This window comes from Penicillium chrysogenum (assembly GCF_028827035.1).
Source record: "Penicillium chrysogenum strain IBT 35668 chromosome Unknown utg000005l_segment0_segment0, whole genome shotgun sequence".
NCBI classification, from domain to species: domain Eukaryota; kingdom Fungi; phylum Ascomycota; class Eurotiomycetes; order Eurotiales; family Aspergillaceae; genus Penicillium; species Penicillium chrysogenum.
In genome coordinates, this window is record NW_026622753.1 from 7749724 (window position 1) to 7769307 (window position 19584).

A 19584-nucleotide genomic window follows, 5' to 3' on the forward strand; every position below is an offset into this window, starting at 1 on the left:
GCCAGTGAGACGCTCTGATGCTTCATGAAACAAACCATTGCACAGACTCCTCGTCTTCAGTCTTTATTTTTATACTTTCTTTGTTTCGAAATGGTTATGGTTCGCTCTGATTGGGGCTGTCTCGACTATACGGGGTTGCCAAGGTCCATTCAACTGCTTCTTTATGAGCAACATTGGACCATTGCAATATCTGCTGCCGCCCAGGATGTCTGACAGTTTTCAGGTGACGTTTGCTGTCTGCTATATTTGAAGATTCATTGTCCCTTTCATTTTGATTCTATTGTTCTCTTCTATTCATCTATTGAGCTCCCCATTCATTCAACATCTATAAGAAATTATATACACCATGTCCCTCCACTAACCCGGCTCTTTTCCTTTGCTCTCTTTATCCTCTTCTAATATCTCTCCGTTTTTATGCAGGCTTTGCATATTTTCCCTTGATTTAATTACGCCTCCAAGCATTCCCGGTCTTCGCTGGACGAGATCACCTCTGAAACATTTGGCAACTATCTCTTCGAAAAGAAAAGAAAATTACACTACAATGGTATTCTCCCGATCTGGGCGGTCCATCTTTCCACTTCTCCCGCCTTATGGAGCTCACGATTCAAGCACGGGGCGGATAATTCCTCTACATCCAGATGGCCTCACTCCCTATCTCGGTCTGCGAGCTCGACTTTCACAAGTATGGATCAATCGGTGGACAATACTTTTACTGCTTATTCTCTTCCGAGTATTGATTGCAGTCGGCGACTTGCAGTCCAACATGGCATCCGCCAAGCGTGAGGCGCTCTCTGCATGCACGTCGGTTGAATCCATGGGCAGCGCGATGGCTTCAATGCCGTACTACCTATCCAAGGGTACCAATGAGCTGGTGGCCTCCTCAGTTGATGAGGCCGTTTCTGCCCTGAAGTCCGTGTTGTTGTTGACTATCACGGGCGTCGGGGAGATCCTCTGGTTTGTCATTAATATGATGTACTCCACCTACGCCTGTCTCATTACAATGGCCGTCCGCGGCACAGTAGGGGCCGGCATCGAGCTGGTCAAGGAAGCTACTGAGTGGATCAACAAAACCCTCCAGTCAATCAGTGGCGAGATTGAGAGTACGGTCGATGAATATAAAGACGAACTGAACTCATTCCTCGAGACAATCAACAAAGTGGCCAGCGTGTTCTCGGACGATCCTAGCCCAATCAACCTCAACAGCTCGATCAGTGCACTGGAGAATCTGTCTCTTCCGTCGTCGGTCAACCGCACGGTCGAAAAGCTGGACAGCGTCGTCCTTCCCAACTTCAAAGAAATCCAGAATTACACCAAGACCCTCTTCCAAACACCCTTTCAAGAAGTCAAGGACTTGGTCAACGGCACTTTGGGCACTTACAGCTTCGATCGGTCTGCTCTCCCGGTCCCTGCCAAGAAACAGTTGGCCTTCTGCAACGACAACAAAGGCATCAACGATTTCTTCAACGGGGTCACCGAGTTAGCACTAAAGGCACGCAAAATATTCATTGCTGTCCTCGTTGTGGCTGCTATATTGGTGTGCATCCCAATCGCATGGCAAGAGATCCGCCGATGGCGCTCAATGAAAGAGCGCTCCCAGTTGGTTCGCAAGGAAGCCCATGACCCAATGGATGTTGTGTACATTGTCTCCCGGCCATACACCGCGGCTGCAGGTATCAAGGCCGCAAGTCACTTCAGCAACAGCCGCCGGCAGATCCTCGTGCGATGGGCCATTGCCTATGCAACATCCATCCCTGCTCTTTTCGTGCTGGCTCTTGCACTGGCAGCACTATTCTCTTGTCTGTGCCAATACCTGCTCCTGCACTCGGTAAAACAAACAGTCCCAGCGTTGAGTGCCGAGGTGGGAGAATTCGCAGACAAGGTCGTTGACTCACTAGAGAGTGCCTCGACAGATTGGGCTACTGACGCCAACAAGGCCATCATGGATCTCGACACCGACCTAAACCACAATGTCTTCGGCTGGGTCAACAGCAGCACGCAAGCCATAAACGGGACTCTAAATTTCTTCATCTACAACACATCCAGCGTACTAAACGAGACCTTCAAAGGTACTCTGCTGCAAGAGCCTGTCTACGAACTATACGAGTGCCTCATCGGCCTCAAAGCAGAGGCACTCCAAAAGGGTCTGAACTGGGTAGCTGAGCACGCACATATCTCGCTCCCGACCCTTCCAAACGACACATTCTCCGCCGGCGCCTCCTCCAGCATCAACGACAGCTCTAACCCCTCTGATAGTTTCCTCGCCGATGCAGGCGACCAAACAGCCAACAAAATCACGGAGGTCGTCATTGCTGTGATCAACAAGCTCGAAGAAGCCGTGCGAATGGAAGCCATCATCGCCACTGTCATCCTCCTTCTCTGGGTGTTCATCGCCTTGATTGGTATCATTCGCGCCATGATGCTTTTCTGGAGCCGCGATAAGCACCGCGGCGAGGGGGGTCAGGGTCATGTCTTGGATCCCGTGCCCAATGGCGGACCACCATCTCAAGATCCGAATGGCTTTATTGAAGTTCCGCTTACTGCTATCCCGAGAAATATGTCCGGAGGTGGACACATTGTTCCTCAGTACACAGCGGCGGCGGCAACCTCCGCGCCTGCACCGAATGGACCGTCGTCATATGTTGATGAGAAGGTTGGTTTTGCAGGGCAAAGGAACTATGAGCATGCATTGCAGGCGGACTCAGGTCCTGATCTAAGGGGAAGTAGCTACGTTGTATATGATGTGAAGCGATGACGGAAAATATAATCATGTCTTCCTCCATCTTTCGTTTGATCTTCGCTTTTCTGCAGAGAACATATGCTTTATATTCTCTCTCTCCTTTTGCCATCCCCGGCATTTCATTGTATTTCCCCTGGCCATTCGTCTCTATATGGGCTGGTGTTCTGTCATAATAATTTCCAATAAAGATAGCGCTTTTAGTTTAGAATCAAGAATGCCACTTGATTTCAAAATCAAAATTTCCCATCTGCGAGTCGTGTTAAACATCAGTCTAGAGTAACACCCCCATACAACACATCAGGAGATTGATGTAAACATGATAGAACAGATTCAATTTGATTGTCTTACAATATACTAAACATAAGCTCCAAGACAGGGCGTAATCTCATACAAATCGTAGGCCATGAAGTCGTAGCCACTATATGGCAACAAAGAAGCTCTTCTCCCCCTCCTTGGGTTGCACTCTCACCCGTTCAATAATCGGATCAGCACAGCTAGTCCGAATACGCTCAGGGGTAGCAGGGGACTCCAAAGAAAGCACGTCATTCACGTTCCACTGCTTACGTGCAGCCTTCAAGGCGTCACGAATGGCAAAGAAGACGGCACTACCCATAAACAAGGGCGGCTCGCCGACTCCACGAGAGCGTTGAATAGTGCGCAGGTTTTCCCACTCCACATCCTTCAGCAAACTCACATTGAAAATCTGCGGGATATCACGGAAGCCAGGAATTTTGTAGTTGCCCGGACCTCTGGTAAATATCTGACCCGAGGCACGGTGCCAGAGACTCTCTTCGGTAGTGAAAAGACCTTGTCCTTGTATAAAGGCGCCTTCGATCTGGCCGTAGTCCACTGAGGGGTTGATACTGTGACCCACATCCATTTTCACGTCGGCGCGTAGAGGCGTCCAGTCACCTGTCAATGTGTCGATCTGGACTTCGGCTGCGGTGACACCTTGTGTGAAGTAGAAGAACATTTGGCCGCTGTTCTCGCCCCATACGTAGCCGATATCCGGGGTACGGTAGTATCCTTGTGCGGAGAGGTTGACACGGGCGAAGTAAGCCGCGTGGGCAAGTTCTTTCATGGTGGCATTGGGCATCTTCTCACGGAAAGGACGTAGACGTTCGTTGATCTGTTCACACGCATTGAATATGGCGTAGCCGTTGAGATCGGAGCTGGCTGAAGCAGCGGTTGCGGAGGTATTGGCCACTGTATTGGTCGCTGTCTCGGAAATGAAGACGCTCGCCTGCGGCACTTGCAACGCTTCGGCGGCGATCATGGTCATCTTTGTGTGGAGGCCTTGTCCCATTTCAACACCACCGTGTGCTACGAGGACACTGCCGTCGTGGTAGATGTGAACCAAAGCCCCTGCTTGGTTCAAGAAGAGAGCTGTGAAAGAGATACCGAACTTGGTTGGCACAATCGCCATTCCACGTTTGGACCACTTGTGCTGCGCATTGTACTCCTCAACAGCCTTCCGACGCTGTTTGTAAGAGCTCTCCTCTAGCACCTGCTTGTACATCAACGGAACATACCAATCCTTGAGGGACTGGTTGAAATGCGTCGTGTCATCTGGCTTGTACATGTTGATGGCCCGGATTTCTTCGGCTGGAATATCCAGGTGATCTGCAATCTCCGATATATAACTCTCAGCGAAGAACAGGCCTTGCGGACCGCCAAAGCCACGGAAAGCCGTGTTTGACACGGTATTGGTTTTGCAGATCCGGCCACGCACGTTCACATTCGGTACTTTATACACGCCATCAATGTGCGACAAACTTCGCTCCACAATGGCACCTGATAGATCTTGCGTGTGACCTCCGTTGGCATATACATCTGCATCAAGCGCAAGGAGTTTTCCTGCTTTGGTCACACCAACCTTCCATCGGCATAGGAACGGATGGCGTTGACCGGAAGTCAATATATCTTCATCACGATTGAGCATACACCGCACAGGTCGTCTTGATTTTGCGGCGGCAGTGGCACAAAGACCAGCCAGCTGGACAGATCGCGACTCCTTGCCACCGAAGCCACCACCAAGTCGCTTCACGCGCGATACAATTTTATTCGCAGATACTCCTGTCACCTGAGCGACATAGGCTTGTCTGTAAACGATTAGTTTATATTCCGCATGAGAAATAGTCAAGAATATTGCTACTCACGTTTCGGTAGGATTCTGGGTACCACTCCAAATCTCCATTTCGCCATCCTCCGGCTTTGGAATTGCCACGCAGGCTTGAGTCTCCAGGTAGAAGTGCTCCTGGCCACCCATTCGTGAGACTCCAGTAAAGATGTGTTCAGCTTGTTTGAAAGCTTCCTCGGTATCGCCATTCTTGATGTAGCGATAGTGCTCAAAGTAAGATTCCGCCTCAATTGCCTCCTCAATCGTAAGGATGCTCGGGAGGTCTTCATATTCGACCTTGATAGCCCTCATACCTTCCTCGGCAATTTTAGCACTAGTCGCCAGAACCAAACCAATCGGTTGACCAGCAGTAGTAACTTCATCCACGGCAAAGAAAAGCTCATCGGACTTGGGCTGCCCCCACCAGTTTGCTTGGGGATTAGGAAGATCCGTGTGGTCCACGTAGTCCACAACTCCCGGAATGTCCAATGCAGCGGATGTGTCAACGCTGAGGATCTTAGCATGAGGCTTAGTAGACAGAAGCATGCAAGCGAATAACTCATTCTGTTGCACGGGAATATCATCCGTGTATTGGGCCTCTCCAGTGGACTGCTTCAACGCCGCAACATGCGGAGTCGCTCGCCCAAGGATCTTCTGTTGATAGGCGACGGAGGTCTCAAGGTCTTTTGATCCAGTAGAAATTGCTCTCTCAATCTCAGCAACAACATCTGGATCTAGATCCGAAGCCTTCACATCGAGTCCTGAAAGTACATCGTAGTAGAATCTGTAGAAGAAGCCCAGAGCCAAAGCCTTCCGGTAACTAGCCATACCACCAGGAACTCCAAACGGCAGGTTGAAATCCTGCTCCAGTGCACTCATGACTCCCTCCAGGGTAGCGGGGTTCGTAAACTTCTTGCCAACCAAAAACGCCTCAGCATTCTTCGCTGAGACGGTCATGGCTGCCATGCCACCAAACACAAGATTGGCACTGACCACATCGTTGGTCTCAGAAAGAGTCACGCGTAACGCGGAATTGACAATGGCAATATCATCGTCCTTCCGCTTGGCCTGTTTGTAGGCCCGCATGTGCTCTCCCTGTGCCTTCGCGGCTGGAATGCGCAAGCTAGCGATGATTGCGTTGGGGGCGAGGGCGGTTTTTCTGTATCCTTGGAAGAATTCGGTCATTGGAATTTCAGTCTCGCCTTCGAGGGATTTTGCCACGAGGATAGTGTTCGTTGCTACCAAAACGGGGTTAAGATCAGAGATGGGCGACGCAGTGGCCAGGTTACCTGCCGGGGAAGCGACGTTGCGGATCTGTCGCCCAGCGAAGTAGAGCAACTGCTTCTTGATCGCTTTGAAAGGTTGGCCTCTGGCATCGCCGTATTTCTCTACCGCTTGGTCACAGATGTGCTCGAGGTCCGTCAATGACACATTTGCACCAATCTCCAGATAATCGTCGTGCAAGGTAAATTGTCGCAATTCGGGGATGTCTCCCAGGTAGACGGAGGCCGCGTATCGCATTGCCTTGAACTTAATCTCAATTTGTGTCTCCGTGCTTCCACCAATTAGTTTGGCGTCCGGGTGGACGTTCTTAATCTGCAACAGTTGCTCGACGGTCACTGGTCGGTACCATTTCTTCTTCTTGTTGCCATATGCTAAAGGTCGGTATTCGTGTTTCCGCAGGGCGGCAGGGAAGATCAACTCTGTGTCTGAACTGTATGGTTTGAAGTCCGGCGCAGGGAATTTGTAATCGACTGTCTCATTCTCTCCAGTGTTGGTGGAAGACCCTTTACAGCAACCACCGGAGCCGTTTTTCTCCATGCAGCAGCCTGACCCACCATTGGCAGAGGCCTTTCCGCAGTTGTTCGTCGAGTTGAAGCTCTGAGCAGCATCTAGAATAGGTCGGTAACCCGTGCAGCGGCAAAGATTTCCATCGAAAGCTTCTTCAACATCATGCTCCGAGGGAGATGGGTTGTTCCGCAGCAAGGCATAAAGAGACTTGAAGCTAACAGTCAACTTCAGATTCCCTCCAAAAAAGCGAATCAAGCAAAAGGGCCACATAGGCGTACCATGACTATACCAGGAGTGCAGAAACCACATTGGCTTCCATTACCGACCGCAATGCGCTGCTGAATAGCGTGGGGGTCCTTCATATTTCCAATGCCTTCGACTGTGATAACATGCTTACCGTCAATGCTAACGAGTGGAGCAATACAGGCATTCACGGAGGCATGATAGATTTTCTTCGTTGTAGGATTGATATGGGAGACGACCTATTGACCAGATAACCCTCCGGTTAGCACTAGGTGCATAACCCGATATAGTTGACTGAGACCCACCACAGTGCAAGCACCACAGCCTCCCTCGGCACATCCAAGCTTTGTACCTGTTAAACCAATACCCCGCAGGTATTCAAGTAGAGTCACTTCCGGGTTGATCGTATCAACCGCGACCTTGGTGCCGTTGAGATAGAACCGAATAGTGTCATCCCAGTCCTCGGTCAAGGCAGACAGGCTGCTCGGCTTCTCAACCGCGACCGTAGAGCCCGTCTCTAGGATTCCGGGTGCCATGGTGGAGATGTAGCGATTGTGGCGATAGTTAGATGTAGGCTTTCAAGGGCGAGTTCAGGTGTGCATATTGGTTTTATAACGAGGCGAGTTGCGGGCGAGTTGCGGGCGAGTTAGGGGAGCTTGTCCGCAACATGAATATATTACTAAAATGAAGTCTTCGATGAGGTTAGTATCGAAGGAGGGGAAGTCCGATGAGATCAGTTCCCCAGAGATCGATATCAGGCCCACTTGGGACTTTCCGTTATCTTTGCGGGGATCGCCACAGTCCGATGAGAAGTCGGGTGACCATCGGATTCTTGGCGTTGTTTTGCTGGGATTACTACTCCTTACTTATTACTTATTACTTATCTCGATAGTTATTGTCCAGTTGGCGAAATTTCTATATCTGAATTACGTCAAAAGGAAGCAGGAAAATAAAGAAATAGCTACAATACATATATATAAAAAAAAAATGGTTCGTAGATGGTAATCCCGTAAATGCTCGCTCACTGCCTCGAGCCTGCGAAAGGTTTCTCGTCCTCTTCCCACTTCTGGCGTTCAACGACGCTTCGGGCCCTGCAAATAACTGGATTAACAAGAGTCTATGAGACGTTAGAGACAAGGTAACTTACCGATAGGCCTTCACAAAGCGCCAAACCTCTGTGTCCGCGAGGTTCCAAGCCTCAACAACATCCTTGATGCCGATGCGATTCGTTTCCTTGGTCTTAATTACTTCGCGGGCCTTTTGGATGAGTTCATATTCTTTGCCAACGCCTTGCTCGCTTGGCGTGCGATCCTGCGCGCTCTTGGCGGATTCTTTGTCGTTCTCGGTTGCGGGATCAATCTTACTCCCACGAGGAATCTTGAAACCAAACTGCCATTCAAACTCGTCCAAGAGTTCCGAGGGGAGACTCTGACCTGCCTGTGCAGGAAGAGATTCCACTGTCATCCACAAAGAAGTCCCGACAGCATCTTCGCCTGCGACAACCTGCTTGAAAATTACTCCCCGGTATGAAGAACCCAATTCGGGCCCAAGGTGTTCCTTGGTCACCTCAGACAACCATGCGTCGCGGTCGGTCTCCCGGCGAACCTGTGGTGTTGTGATCTCCTCTGAGTTCTTCTGCAGGCTGATAAGAGTGTAGGGGTGAGGAAGGGTACCGATGGTGAACAAGAAGGTGGTGTTTTTATAAGTCGAAGGTTGGCTGATACGCATGGGTTGCTTTGCAGACCCAGACCCGCACGGCCGACAGTCAGGTTCATTGGGTGGACAAGAGTCGGGAATGGGCGACTCGGGGCACTGAATAAGAGCCTTCGCCAGTCGCAGGGCAGGTTCCACCAGCGCGGTAGTGTGCTGAGGGAACGGTTTCAGCACGGCCAGTCCGGCGGGGAAGGAGCTATGGAAGTGATTGTGCAGGTGGGCATTAATCAGTTGGACAAGAGCCAGCTGACCACTCGCAGGGTTCTGGGTCATCTTTTCATGCACGGTAGAGTAGCGGGAGGTGATGGCTGCAGATTTATAAAACGCCAAAGCATTCGGCGGCTCGACCTTGAACGATTCCGGTGCAATTAGATCGACAAAGGACTGAGTTTTATCATCGAGTTTCAGGACTGCGCTCTGAACGGCCGCATCGATCCGCGACTTGTCCGCCGCGTAGAGGCCATTCTTGAGATTTTCGAATCGGGTAATTGATTCTGGGACACTCCCGCGGCGGAGGTATGAGAGCATGGGATCATCGTAACGTGCCATGGGGAAGCAGTGGAAGTCTGCCAGTAAGCCGGTGCCCATGTGCCCCCACGCAAGCCAGGCGAACACCTCGTTCTGTGTTTTGGGCGCGAGTTTCCACTTCTGAACAACTTCATAGTTGGGGTTTTTCATCGCATCGCCTGGAGTCAATACTACGGGCTTGAATCCTTGAGCAAACCATGCCCGACGCCATGCGAGAAGCAATTCCGCATCGGCATTCTGCAAATCCTTGAGATCCTTGCCATTGGCTTTGTTGGGGTTATATTTCGCATCGTAGTACGTGTAGATCGGTCGACGTTCGCGAAGGGGAGGGAGGACAGAGCGATTCTCATCCAACGTGATGGCAGAGGAGAATGGGTTCAACCACTCGAGTGTGCTGTACCATTTCGACTCGCCGTGTGTGCTGTTGTTCTGTTCCTCGGGCTGCTCGTGCGAGGGAGGGCGGAACGAGGGCAGGTGGAAGTTGCTTAATGAGGGTAGTTTCGGTGTGGGCACAAACTTGGCCGGGCCTGTGGCTGATTGCTCCCCGGTATCAGGGAGCGGAGAGGACGAGAAAATGAAAAGCAAAAGCGCGACGAAGACAATTACAGACAGGAGGGCTGTACTCCTGTGAGGAATCATTTTTCCAACATTCAATCCAAAGGACCTGTATAGAGGCCCGTGAAAAGTTGAAGAAACACGGTGTGGCTTCAGACCGCGACACTTCTCCTGAAACTCCGCCTCGAACGAGACCGGATTTGGCCAATGCAGTCTTGGCAAGAAAATGACGAGATATATGAAGGCAACTCAACGCACCTTTATCTGAATCTGCTGGTCCTGACCCTAGCTTCCAATGCTAGGCCAAATACAAAATAGAGCCCTTGATAATAGTCTTTCGAACTAGGATGGGGATGCTGATTCCTCACTTGTCTGAGATCGAAGATCAAATGATGACTCAGCCAACCCATTCGATCCATTGGAACCCTTATGACCTCATCGGAAGAGTGACCCGTGAACATCTATGTTGTAGAGGCTCTGGAATATGAAGCCTCTTGGTTAACCAGGTACATGTTCAACATATGCTGGTTCCTCTTTGGATTATCATGGTCAAGGTAATTGGCACGTCTATTCCCCTATGTAGGGTTTGTGTCCATTTACAAGCAACTACTAGCAGTGATTTACAAACGCTTTATATCTCTGTAGACGTTGATCTAGATCAATGGAGCTCTGTGAACACTCTATAAGGTGATATATATATCAGGGATGCTCCACATGTTTCGCATGTTCCACTAAATCATACATACATAGCTTGGAACTACCGGCATATGCTGTACATATACACCTTGATCTCTTCACCAAAAAAGGACATGTGCGGTGGTTGGGATTCTATTCTCAACACCACAAGAGTGGCTGTCTAGGGTGAGTATAGTAGTCTCAATGCCAAAAATATTCAGTGAATCAGACAAAGAGGAACAACCAGACCTTGTACTCCGTACAAAGATGCTACTCCCTAGTTCTGCCAATATCTGCCGCCCTGGACTGGAGAAACCTCAACTCCGACGCCACCCCACCATGTACAAGGCGGTGAATACTCTGTGGGGAAAATAGCTAATCAGTGCCTCAACTCTCATTGGCAGAAATAGCGGCGAGATCGGACTTTTCCACTATGGGGGGGTAATTTTAACATTGAGTCATCGTGTCTTTCATTCTCCAACTCTTTCAAACATACTGCAATTATGGCTGTGGGAACGGCCTCTTTGCAGGACCGTCTGGAGACATGGGCACAAAGGTTGAAGAACCTGACTGTCTCTCCATTGACTCGCGATTATCCCGATACACAAAAGACCGACAGCAAGAGAGTCATTGAAGCCTTCGAGTCTCTTCAACTCCCCAAGGCGAAGCTTACAGGCTCATCATCCAGCTTCATTGCTTTCTTGACTGCCTTTATTATCCTGGTAGCGCGGTTGACTGGTGACGAGGACATCGCTGTGGGCACGAACTCCAACGAGGATGGTCGTGCATTCGTCATTCGGGTTCCCATTGATACCTCGGAGTCTTTCGCCCAGCTTTATGCCAAAGTAGACAAGGTATTTATATATGTTTCTTGCTGTAGGGTCTACTGCTAATGGTCTTGCAGGCATATAAGGAGGGCTCTTCCCAAATCGTGCCCTTGGGCAGCCTTCGCTCGTACATCCAAGAGAAGTCCAAGTCCGAACGCACCCCAGTCCTCTTCCGATTCGCCGCATATGATGCCCCTGCTTCCTCGCAAGATTACCCTGCGAACACCTTCGATACTACTGATTTGGTGGTTAACGTTGCACCGGGCTCAGCTGAGGTCGAATTGGGCGCATACTACAATCAGCGCCTTTTCTCAAGTGCTCGTATTGCTTTCATTTTGAAGCAACTAGCCAGTATTGCTAGCAATGCCGCCGCCAATCCGGATGAGGCTATGGGACGTATCGACTTGATGACCGAAGATCAGCGCGCACTCTTGCCCGACCCAACGTGCAACTTGAACTGGTCTAACTTCCGTGGTGCCATCCACGACATTTTTACCGCCAATGCGGAACGCCACCCAGAAAAGCTGTGTGTAGTTGAAACCCAGTCAAGCAGCTCCCCTCACCGCGAGTTCACCTATCGCCAAATCAATGAGGCGTCCAACATTCTCGGACATCATTTAGTACGATCTGGCATTCAGCGGGGCGAGGTTGTCATGGTCTATGCCTACCGTGGTGTGGATCTGGTGGTTGCTGTCATGGGCATTTTGAAAGCCGGTGCGACTTTCTCCGTTATTGACCCTGCCTATCCTCCGGAACGTCAGAACATCTACCTTGATGTTGCCCGTCCCCGCGCTTTGGTGAACATTGCCAAGGCCACAAAGGATGCAGGTGAACTTTCGGATATCGTGCGTACTTTCATTGACGAGAATCTTGAGCTCCGCACTGAAATTCCTGCACTTGCCCTACTCGATGATGGAACTCTCGCCGGTGGATCCATCAATGGCCAGGATGTCTTCGCCAACGACGTCGCGCTGAAGTCCAAGCCTACTGGTGTCGTCGTTGGTCCTGATTCTATTCCGACCCTATCTTTCACGTCCGGCTCGGAAGGCCGGCCGAAGGGCGTTCGTGGCCGACACTTCTCTCTGGCTTATTATTTCCCTTGGATGTCTGAGACTTTCAAACTCACCCCAGACGAGAAGTTTACTATGCTGAGTGGCATCGCTCATGATCCTATTCAGAGAGACATTTTCACCCCGCTCTTCTTGGGTGCTCAACTCCTGGTGCCCGCTCGTGAGGATATCCAAAACGAAAAGCTTGCCGAATGGATGCAGAAGTACGGTGCTACCATTACTCACCTTACGCCTGCTATGGGTCAAATCCTTGTCGGTGGTGCCTCTGCCCAGTTCCCTGCTCTTCACCACGCCTTCTTTGTGGGTGACATTCTGATTAAGCGAGACTGCCGCTCACTCCAGGGACTTGCGCCCAATGTCAGCATTGTGAACATGTACGGAACAACCGAGACCCAGCGTGCTGTCAGCTACTATGAAATCCCTAGCTACGCCAGCAACGAGGGCTACCTGAACAATATGAAAGATGTCATTATGGCTGGTCGCGGAATGTTGGATGTGCAGATGCTGGTTGTCAACCGCTATGACCCCACTCGTCTCTGTGCTATTGGAGAGGTCGGCGAGATCTATGTTCGTGCAGGAGGTCTTGCAGAGGGCTACCTTGGCTCCCCGGAACTGAGTGCGAAGAAGTTCCTTAACAACTGGTTTGTTAACCCTGAGATCTGGGCGGAAAAAGATCAAGCCGAATCAAAGAATGAGCCCTGGCGCCAATTCTACGTTGGTCCGCGTGATCGCCTTTATCGCAGTGGTGACCTAGGCCGTTACACGCCATCTGGAGATGTTGAATGTTCTGGCCGCGCCGACGATCAAGTGAAGATACGTGGTTTCCGTATTGAGCTTGGAGAGATCGACACCCATCTTTCTCAGCACCCTCTGGTTCGTGAGAACGTGACCTTGGTGCGAAGAGATAAAGACGAAGAGCCCACATTGGTCAGCTACTTTGTACCTGATATGAGCAAGTGGGCCTCATGGTTGGAGAGCAAGGGCCTTAAGGATGATGACTCTGACTCCGAGGGTATGGTCGGTCTGTTGCGACGCTTCCGTCCTCTCCGTGATGATGCTCGTGAGCATCTCCGGACTAAGCTCCCTACATACGCAGTGCCGACCGTTATCATTCCTCTCAAGCGCATGCCTCTGAACCCGAACGGCAAGATCGACAAGCCCGCGCTTCCTTTCCCAGATACTGCAGAGCTGAGCGCCGCTGCACCCCGCCGCGCCTCGTCTGCATTGCAGGCCCTCTCTGAAACTGAGCAGACTCTGGCTCAAGTCTGGGCCAAGCTCATTCCCAATGTGACTTCTCGCATGATTGGCCCGGATGACTCCTTCTTTGATCTCGGCGGCCACAGTATCCTCGCACAACAAATGTTCTTCGAACTTCGCCGTAAGTGGCGTGTTATTGATATCAGTATGAATGCTATCTTCCGCAGCCCGACCCTCAAGGGCTTCGCCAGCGAGATCGACCGCCTGCTAGCAATGGAATCATTCGCAACTAGCGATGACAAGACTCTAGCTGTGCAGGCTGCCAATGAGCCGGACGACGAGTACTCCAAGGATGCCGTCCAGCTTGTGAATGAATTGCCTAAGACATTCCCTCAGCGTACGGAGGCTATGCTCACTAGCGAACCCACAGTGTTCCTTACTGGAGCCACTGGTTTCCTAGGCGCACATATCCTCCGAGATCTACTTACCCGCAAGTCTCCTTCCACAAAGGTGGTGGCTCTGGTTCGGGCAAAGACCGAGGAGCTGGCACTCGAGCGACTTCGCTCCACTTGCCGCGCATATGGTTTCTGGGATGAAGCGTGGACTGCCAAGCTGCAAGCTGTCTGTGGTGATCTTGGAAAGCCGCAGTTTGGTCTTTCCCAGTCAGTATGGGACGACCTTACCAACCGCGTCGATGCTGTAATTCACAACGGAGCCCTTGTCCACTGGGTCTACCCCTATGCGACACTCAGACCGGCTAATGTCATGGGTACAATTGATGCCCTCAAGCTGTGCGCCAGCGGAAAGGCCAAGCAGTTTGCCTTTGTCAGTTCGACCAGTGCTTTGGATAAGGATCACTACGTTCAAGAATCCGAACGTATCATCGCCGCCGGTGGAAATGGTATCAGCGAAGACGACGATATGGAGGGCAGCAGAGTTGGCCTTGGAACCGGTTACGGACAAAGCAAATGGGCCGGTGAATACCTTGTCAAAGAGGCCGGCCGCAGAGGCCTGAGGGGAACCATTGTTCGCTCCGGATATGTTCTTGGTGATTCGGTCACCGGAACTACCAATACTGATGATTTCCTCATCCGTATGCTTAAGGGCTGCATTCAAATTGGCCTTCGCCCGAATATCTTCAACACCGTGAACATGGTGCCTGTTGATCATGTGGCTCGTATTGTCATTGCCACTGCCTTCCACCCACCTGCCACAGGCGTTAACGTCGCCCATGTTACCGGACACCCTCGTCTGCGCTTTAACCAGTTCCTTGGTGCGCTCGAGCTCTACGGATACAATGTCCCTCAGGTTGACTACGTGCCTTGGTCTACTTCCCTTGAGCAGTATGTCAACGACGGCGAGCACAATGACAAGGAGTCTCAGCATGCTCTGTAAGTCCCTCACTTTGCTCAGCCCCTTAACGGATGAATACTGACCTTATTTAGTATGCCCCTTTACCACTTCGTTACCTCAGACCTTCCCTCCAACACCAAGGCCCCCGAACTGGATGATGTGAACGCAGCGACCGCTCTGCGTGCCGATGCCACCTGGTCGGGCGTCGACGCATCAGCCGGTGCTGGCGTGACTGAGGAATTAGTTGGCTTATATGCCTCATACCTTGTCCAAACCGGTTTCCTGCCCGCGCCGACGGTTGCTGGAGCCCGCCCTCTGCCTGCTGCTCAGATCAGTGAGGAACAGAAGAAGACTCTGTTGAGTGTCGGTGGCCGTGGCGGTACATCTTAAGAAATTTATAAAAAGATCTCATGTACTTATTCTGATTTTATAAAAGCAATTGCATTTCCAAGCTCCCCAAAAAATGTGTAATAAACTGAGCCATTAAAGACGAGGCTTGTATTCTGTATACAACCCTGATAGTACGGAGTCGTTCGATTCTTCACGAAAAAGCCCGATTCGCGGATCTGCCCGTTCTGTGATACTCGGACTCACCGTTTGGCTCCCCGCTCTTTATTTACTCCTCTTGAGAGTTTATATAGTCCCCAACATATCCTCTGTCTTTCTTTCTTCTGTATCTCTCTCCATTAGTATTCCATCATGTCTGAAGGTAAGTGTGAGAGTGTTTATGCGCGTCCTTGGCAATTCAACTTCCCCGTCAGTTTTTCCCGCTTTCTCTCTTATCGGTCATTCAACCCGAAACTGTCGGAGCTCTGTGAGAAGTACCACGCATCGGTTGTTGGGATTAGTTATCTCCCTAATCGTCTGTGTAGTCCTCTGGTCTCCCTCAGTCGGCGATTCCCTTCCTCAATCCCTATCGTACCCCACCTACCTCCTTTTCCCCCTCCATGAGTGCTGCAAGACTCACCGGGCGAACTGCCTAACTCACCGGGGGAAGGGGACTCATTGCGCGTGCAGCGGGGGACTCGGCGATTCCCGGGACTCACCTGGTTCCCTGCCCATGACCCTGTCTCGAGTGACGCACAGCATTACCGCTCTGTCAGCACCTCACACCAAGCCCCTCTCAACATCCACACTCCTATCCTGGGCCAGTCGTCAAGACACTAACGCAGAATCACCCTCGAGCCTGGCCTGAACACACGTCCCCCAAAACCCAAAACCCAAACCAAAGACACAGACTGACATCGCCCGTGCGTCTCTCACAGATCGATATGCAACAGGCCTGCGCCTGAACAAGGAATGGGCTGCACAGACAGCCCGCAACCAACCCGAGCTTTTCCCCACCCTTGCCTCCGGCCAAACGCCGCAGATCCTGTGGATCGGGTGCTCCGACTCTCGCTGCCCGGAAACCACCTTCCTAGGCCTCGAGCCCGGCGACGTCTTCGTGCACCGCAACATCGCCAACGTCCTCCACCCTGGCGACCTCAGCTCCTCCGCCGTCATCGAATACGCCGTGCAATACCTCCGCGTCAACCACGTCGTGGTGTGCGGACACACATCCTGCGGTGGCGTGGCGGCTGCCCTGGGCAACAAGAACCTGGGTATTTTGGACCCGTGGCTGTTCCCCCTTCGTCAGCTGCGTGAGCGCAACCTTAAACTTCTGCAGTCCATGTCTAGTGAAGAGGCGGCGGGGAAACTGGCTGAGTTGAACGTTCGCGAGGGCTTAAACATTGTCAAGCAGAAGAGTGTTGTTTTGAATGCGATTCAGGAGCGAGGACTCCAGCTCCATGGCCTGATTTATGATGTTGGATCGGGTGTGCTCAGTGAGCTGGACACTGAGGACTCGGAGGAAGTTATCAGGGCTCGTCTGACGGCTTTCCACACGGAATGAGTTAGCGGGGTTTGTTCGGGGTTTGGGGACTTTTCGGCCGAAGGCCAACTCATTGCGAATCTAGCGTAAAGTCATACATAGAACATCTCTAGATAGAATATTTCTAGATAGAGTGGAAGTGTGTTTGATGCATTGATGAGACATAGACGTTATACAAAAAGATTCTCTTTCTTTCCCTGGGAGATTGGGACTCTCACAACTTGAAAGATCGTATGGCATGATGTGTGGAGCAAGGGAGATCCGCAATTGCCAACGAGGTCAACGATGAACGCCCAGAACCAATCAGTGTCCAGGTGTGAGACACCTTTGGTATAGTGTCTGGGTCCAATCAGAGACCTTTTAAGGCGTTTAGGGCTCTGTACGAAGGACGTTTCTATAATCTTGCCAAGCAGCTCAACTTGTATGCCGGATAGCAATTGTAAGGACTAGGTATCTTTTATATAGCAACTCCATACAAAAGGTACATAGGCACAACATAACGTATTATTGCACTTCACATCTACCTAGTTTTCTTACCTTTCGAGTTCTCTTTATAGCATCCCAATGGTGATCCAAGATAATGTCGATGCGTCTATAACTACCTACCTAGGTAGGTACACCCATGGATATGTAGGTATCACCTAAGCCTTTCACCAACAATAGTGGAATAAAAGAATAATACCAGTGATAATTCTAGTACATCTTACATGTGTAGAAGAAGGTGTAATAGTAACATAAGACGTGGCTCATACCTTCCGTTCTTATACACGTAGGCAAACATCTAAGGGTAATTCCTTCCAACCTTGGTTCCTTCTCTGAGTACTTTGAGTCTCCCTCTGCCTTCTTCTCACTGAAACTTTTTTCTTCCCCTTCCAATTCTCTGTTGACTTCCATCTTCCATCTTCCATCTTCCATCATGGCGATCGATATCTCAGATGGAGCTGGTAAGTCTATCAAATCTCTGACACTAGAATATCCTTCACCTCATGCTAATGATCAAAGCTACTGGTGGTAGTATCACAATGCCCGAGGCCATGGATATACAGTATGAGCCTGCTGGCACCCTCTGTGATTTCCGCACCCTCTACCAGACAATGCCCGATGGTTGTGGCATGAACTCATGGACCAAAGAAGTACCCGCCGACTTGCCTGATACCGTCGAGGACGCAGAGTCGGCACAATACGCACTTCTCGTGAGAAAAAAGAAATGCTACGATGGACGCAGGAGTCTGTCCATTCACTCCATTGTGGTGCAAAGCGAGCGTCTCAAAGAGTTCTTGAAAAAGGCACTGACAGATTATCCTGGTATCACAACGACCTTGAAGCGGCTCGAGGTCACATCTCCTTTCCGGCCTTTTGTTCATTGATGGGAAGCGATCACCAAATTGCGAGATGAAGAGCAGGACCCGACAACCAAGGCTCATGTGGATATGTTCTACCGCATCATGGATGAGGAACTCAGAGATCTGATTGACCGCAAGAATGACCTGGTTGCCAAAGGGGTCATCACTCACGACTTGGCTTGGACGATCCTGGAACCTCAAGGTGTGGTCCTTTCTTCGAGTGGTGGAGCACTACGCGCCTATTCGTTCGCGCGAGCATCATCGGAACTTGAAGCATCCGCAACTGATTATTTCGCGGTCGAATACGTTGACTTTGACGGAAGCAAGTTCGGATACATATCCTCGTTGATTACAATACCCTATTTCCCGGGCACTACACCAATTACCTCGCTGCCTATCTATCCACTCAGATATCACCCCGAAAAGGATACTGTCCAAGAGTTGTTGATCTCACGAGGCAAGAAGTGGGAAGCGTACAAGGGGTACCATTTCAAATCCTATGAACCTTCAACCAGCACGGACTCCAAAAGCCAGGATGGCAATTCCAAGAGTCGCGTCATCATTGACATGGAGGCATACAGCGAGCACAATTCTCGCATGCGGTCAGCAAGGGATATTGAAGGGGAATTGGATGATGCACAATGCCTCATCGCAACCCCAATGCTCCATGGATATTCTCTGAATGACAAGGAATGGGGTACTTTCCACGTGGATCATCTGAGAGACATTGAGTGGGATGATAAGGCCTTTGAGTCACTAGTCCTACCGCGCGAGCAGGAAGGGCTCAAGGAGGTGATATTGGCCGTTGCAAAGGCTCAATCCAAGAAAGTGGATGCATTTGACGATGTCCTTCGGGGAAAAGGCCAGGGTTTCATTATGCAGCTCAGCGGTCCCCCAGGAGTTGGAAAGACCCTTACTGCCGAAAGCGTTGCCGAGGTCATGAGGGTTCCTCTTTATGTCATGAGTGCAGGAGACCTTGGAGTTGACGCTGGAGAGTTCGAAACCAAATTGCAAAGCATCCTGCAGCTGGTTCCTAGATGGGGCGCTGTTCTTTTGCTTGATGAGGCTGATGTCTTCATGGAAGCCCGTGATTCAAACAATCTCAATCGCAATGAGCTTGTCTCCATCTTCTTGAGAATGCTTGAATACTACAAAGTAAGTTCCAACCTTTGGATCATTAAGGCCGGAAGATATGTGGGAAAGATACTCAAAAGTTACATGTTACTGATCTTCCATCTTTCTCTTCAGGGTATTCTCTTCTTGACCACCAACCGTACACAGAATATCGATCCTGCCTTCGAATCTCGGATCCACCTTTCCCTCACCTACAGGGAGCTCGATGCAGAATCCAGGCGCCAGGTTTGGACACAGTTCCTAAGCCGCTCATTGAACATTGAGGCCCTCACGGATGAACAACTTGACCAGGTAGCCAAGTTGCAATTGAACGGTCGCCAGATCAAGAATGTGATCAAGACAGCCGGTCTCTTGGCGTGGTCCAAAGGGCGTGAGGTTCGGTTTGAAGATCTGAAGATGGTGCTTGCTCTGAGGGATCTGCAAAAGTAA

The 19584-nt window shown here is 50.7% G+C and overlaps 6 protein-coding genes across 6 annotated transcripts; 4 read left to right on the plus strand and 2 right to left on the minus strand.

Annotated features, from left to right (window-relative positions):
- Positions 1-763: 763 nt before the first annotated feature.
- prm1 (pheromone-regulated protein PRM1) lies at positions 764-2752 on the plus strand (the record flags this gene model as incomplete). Its single annotated transcript, XM_056717054.1, has 1 exon — positions 764-2752. The coding sequence occupies one exon, from the start codon at positions 764-766 to the stop codon at positions 2750-2752; it is 1989 nt and encodes a 662-aa protein (XP_056564676.1).
- A 403-nt stretch (positions 2753-3155) lies between these two features.
- N7489_011306 (putative xanthine dehydrogenase HxA) lies at positions 3156-7426 on the minus strand (the record flags this gene model as incomplete). Its single annotated transcript, XM_056717055.1, has 4 exons — positions 3156-4839; positions 4897-6854; positions 6926-7129; positions 7196-7426. The coding sequence occupies 4 exons, from the start codon at positions 7424-7426 to the stop codon at positions 3156-3158; spliced, it is 4077 nt and encodes a 1358-aa protein (XP_056564677.1).
- A 485-nt stretch (positions 7427-7911) lies between these two features.
- Positions 7912-9770, minus strand: N7489_011307 (uncharacterized protein; the record flags this gene model as incomplete). Its single annotated transcript, XM_056717056.1, has 2 exons — positions 7912-7981; positions 8038-9770. The coding sequence occupies 2 exons, from the start codon at positions 9768-9770 to the stop codon at positions 7912-7914; spliced, it is 1803 nt and encodes a 600-aa protein (XP_056564678.1).
- Positions 9771-10864: 1094 nt separating this feature from the next.
- On the plus strand, positions 10865-15198 carry aarA (L-aminoadipate-semialdehyde dehydrogenase; the record flags this gene model as incomplete). The annotated part of the gene is made up of 3 exons (XM_056717057.1): positions 10865-11215; positions 11266-14846; positions 14901-15198. The coding sequence occupies 3 exons, from the start codon at positions 10865-10867 to the stop codon at positions 15196-15198; spliced, it is 4230 nt and encodes a 1409-aa protein (XP_056564679.1).
- Positions 15199-15507: 309 nt separating this feature from the next.
- Positions 15508-16699, plus strand: N7489_011309 (carbonic anhydrase; the record flags this gene model as incomplete). The annotated part of the gene is made up of 2 exons (XM_056717058.1): positions 15508-15517; positions 16074-16699. 2 exons carry the CDS (start codon positions 15508-15510, stop codon positions 16697-16699), a joined length of 636 nt encoding a protein of 211 aa, XP_056564680.1.
- An 895-nt stretch (positions 16700-17594) lies between these two features.
- N7489_011310 (ATP-binding protein) lies at positions 17595-19584 on the plus strand (the record flags this gene model as incomplete). The annotated part of the gene is made up of 3 exons (XM_056717059.1): positions 17595-17622; positions 17681-17983; positions 18053-19584. The coding sequence occupies 3 exons, from the start codon at positions 17595-17597 to the stop codon at positions 19582-19584; spliced, it is 1863 nt and encodes a 620-aa protein (XP_056564681.1).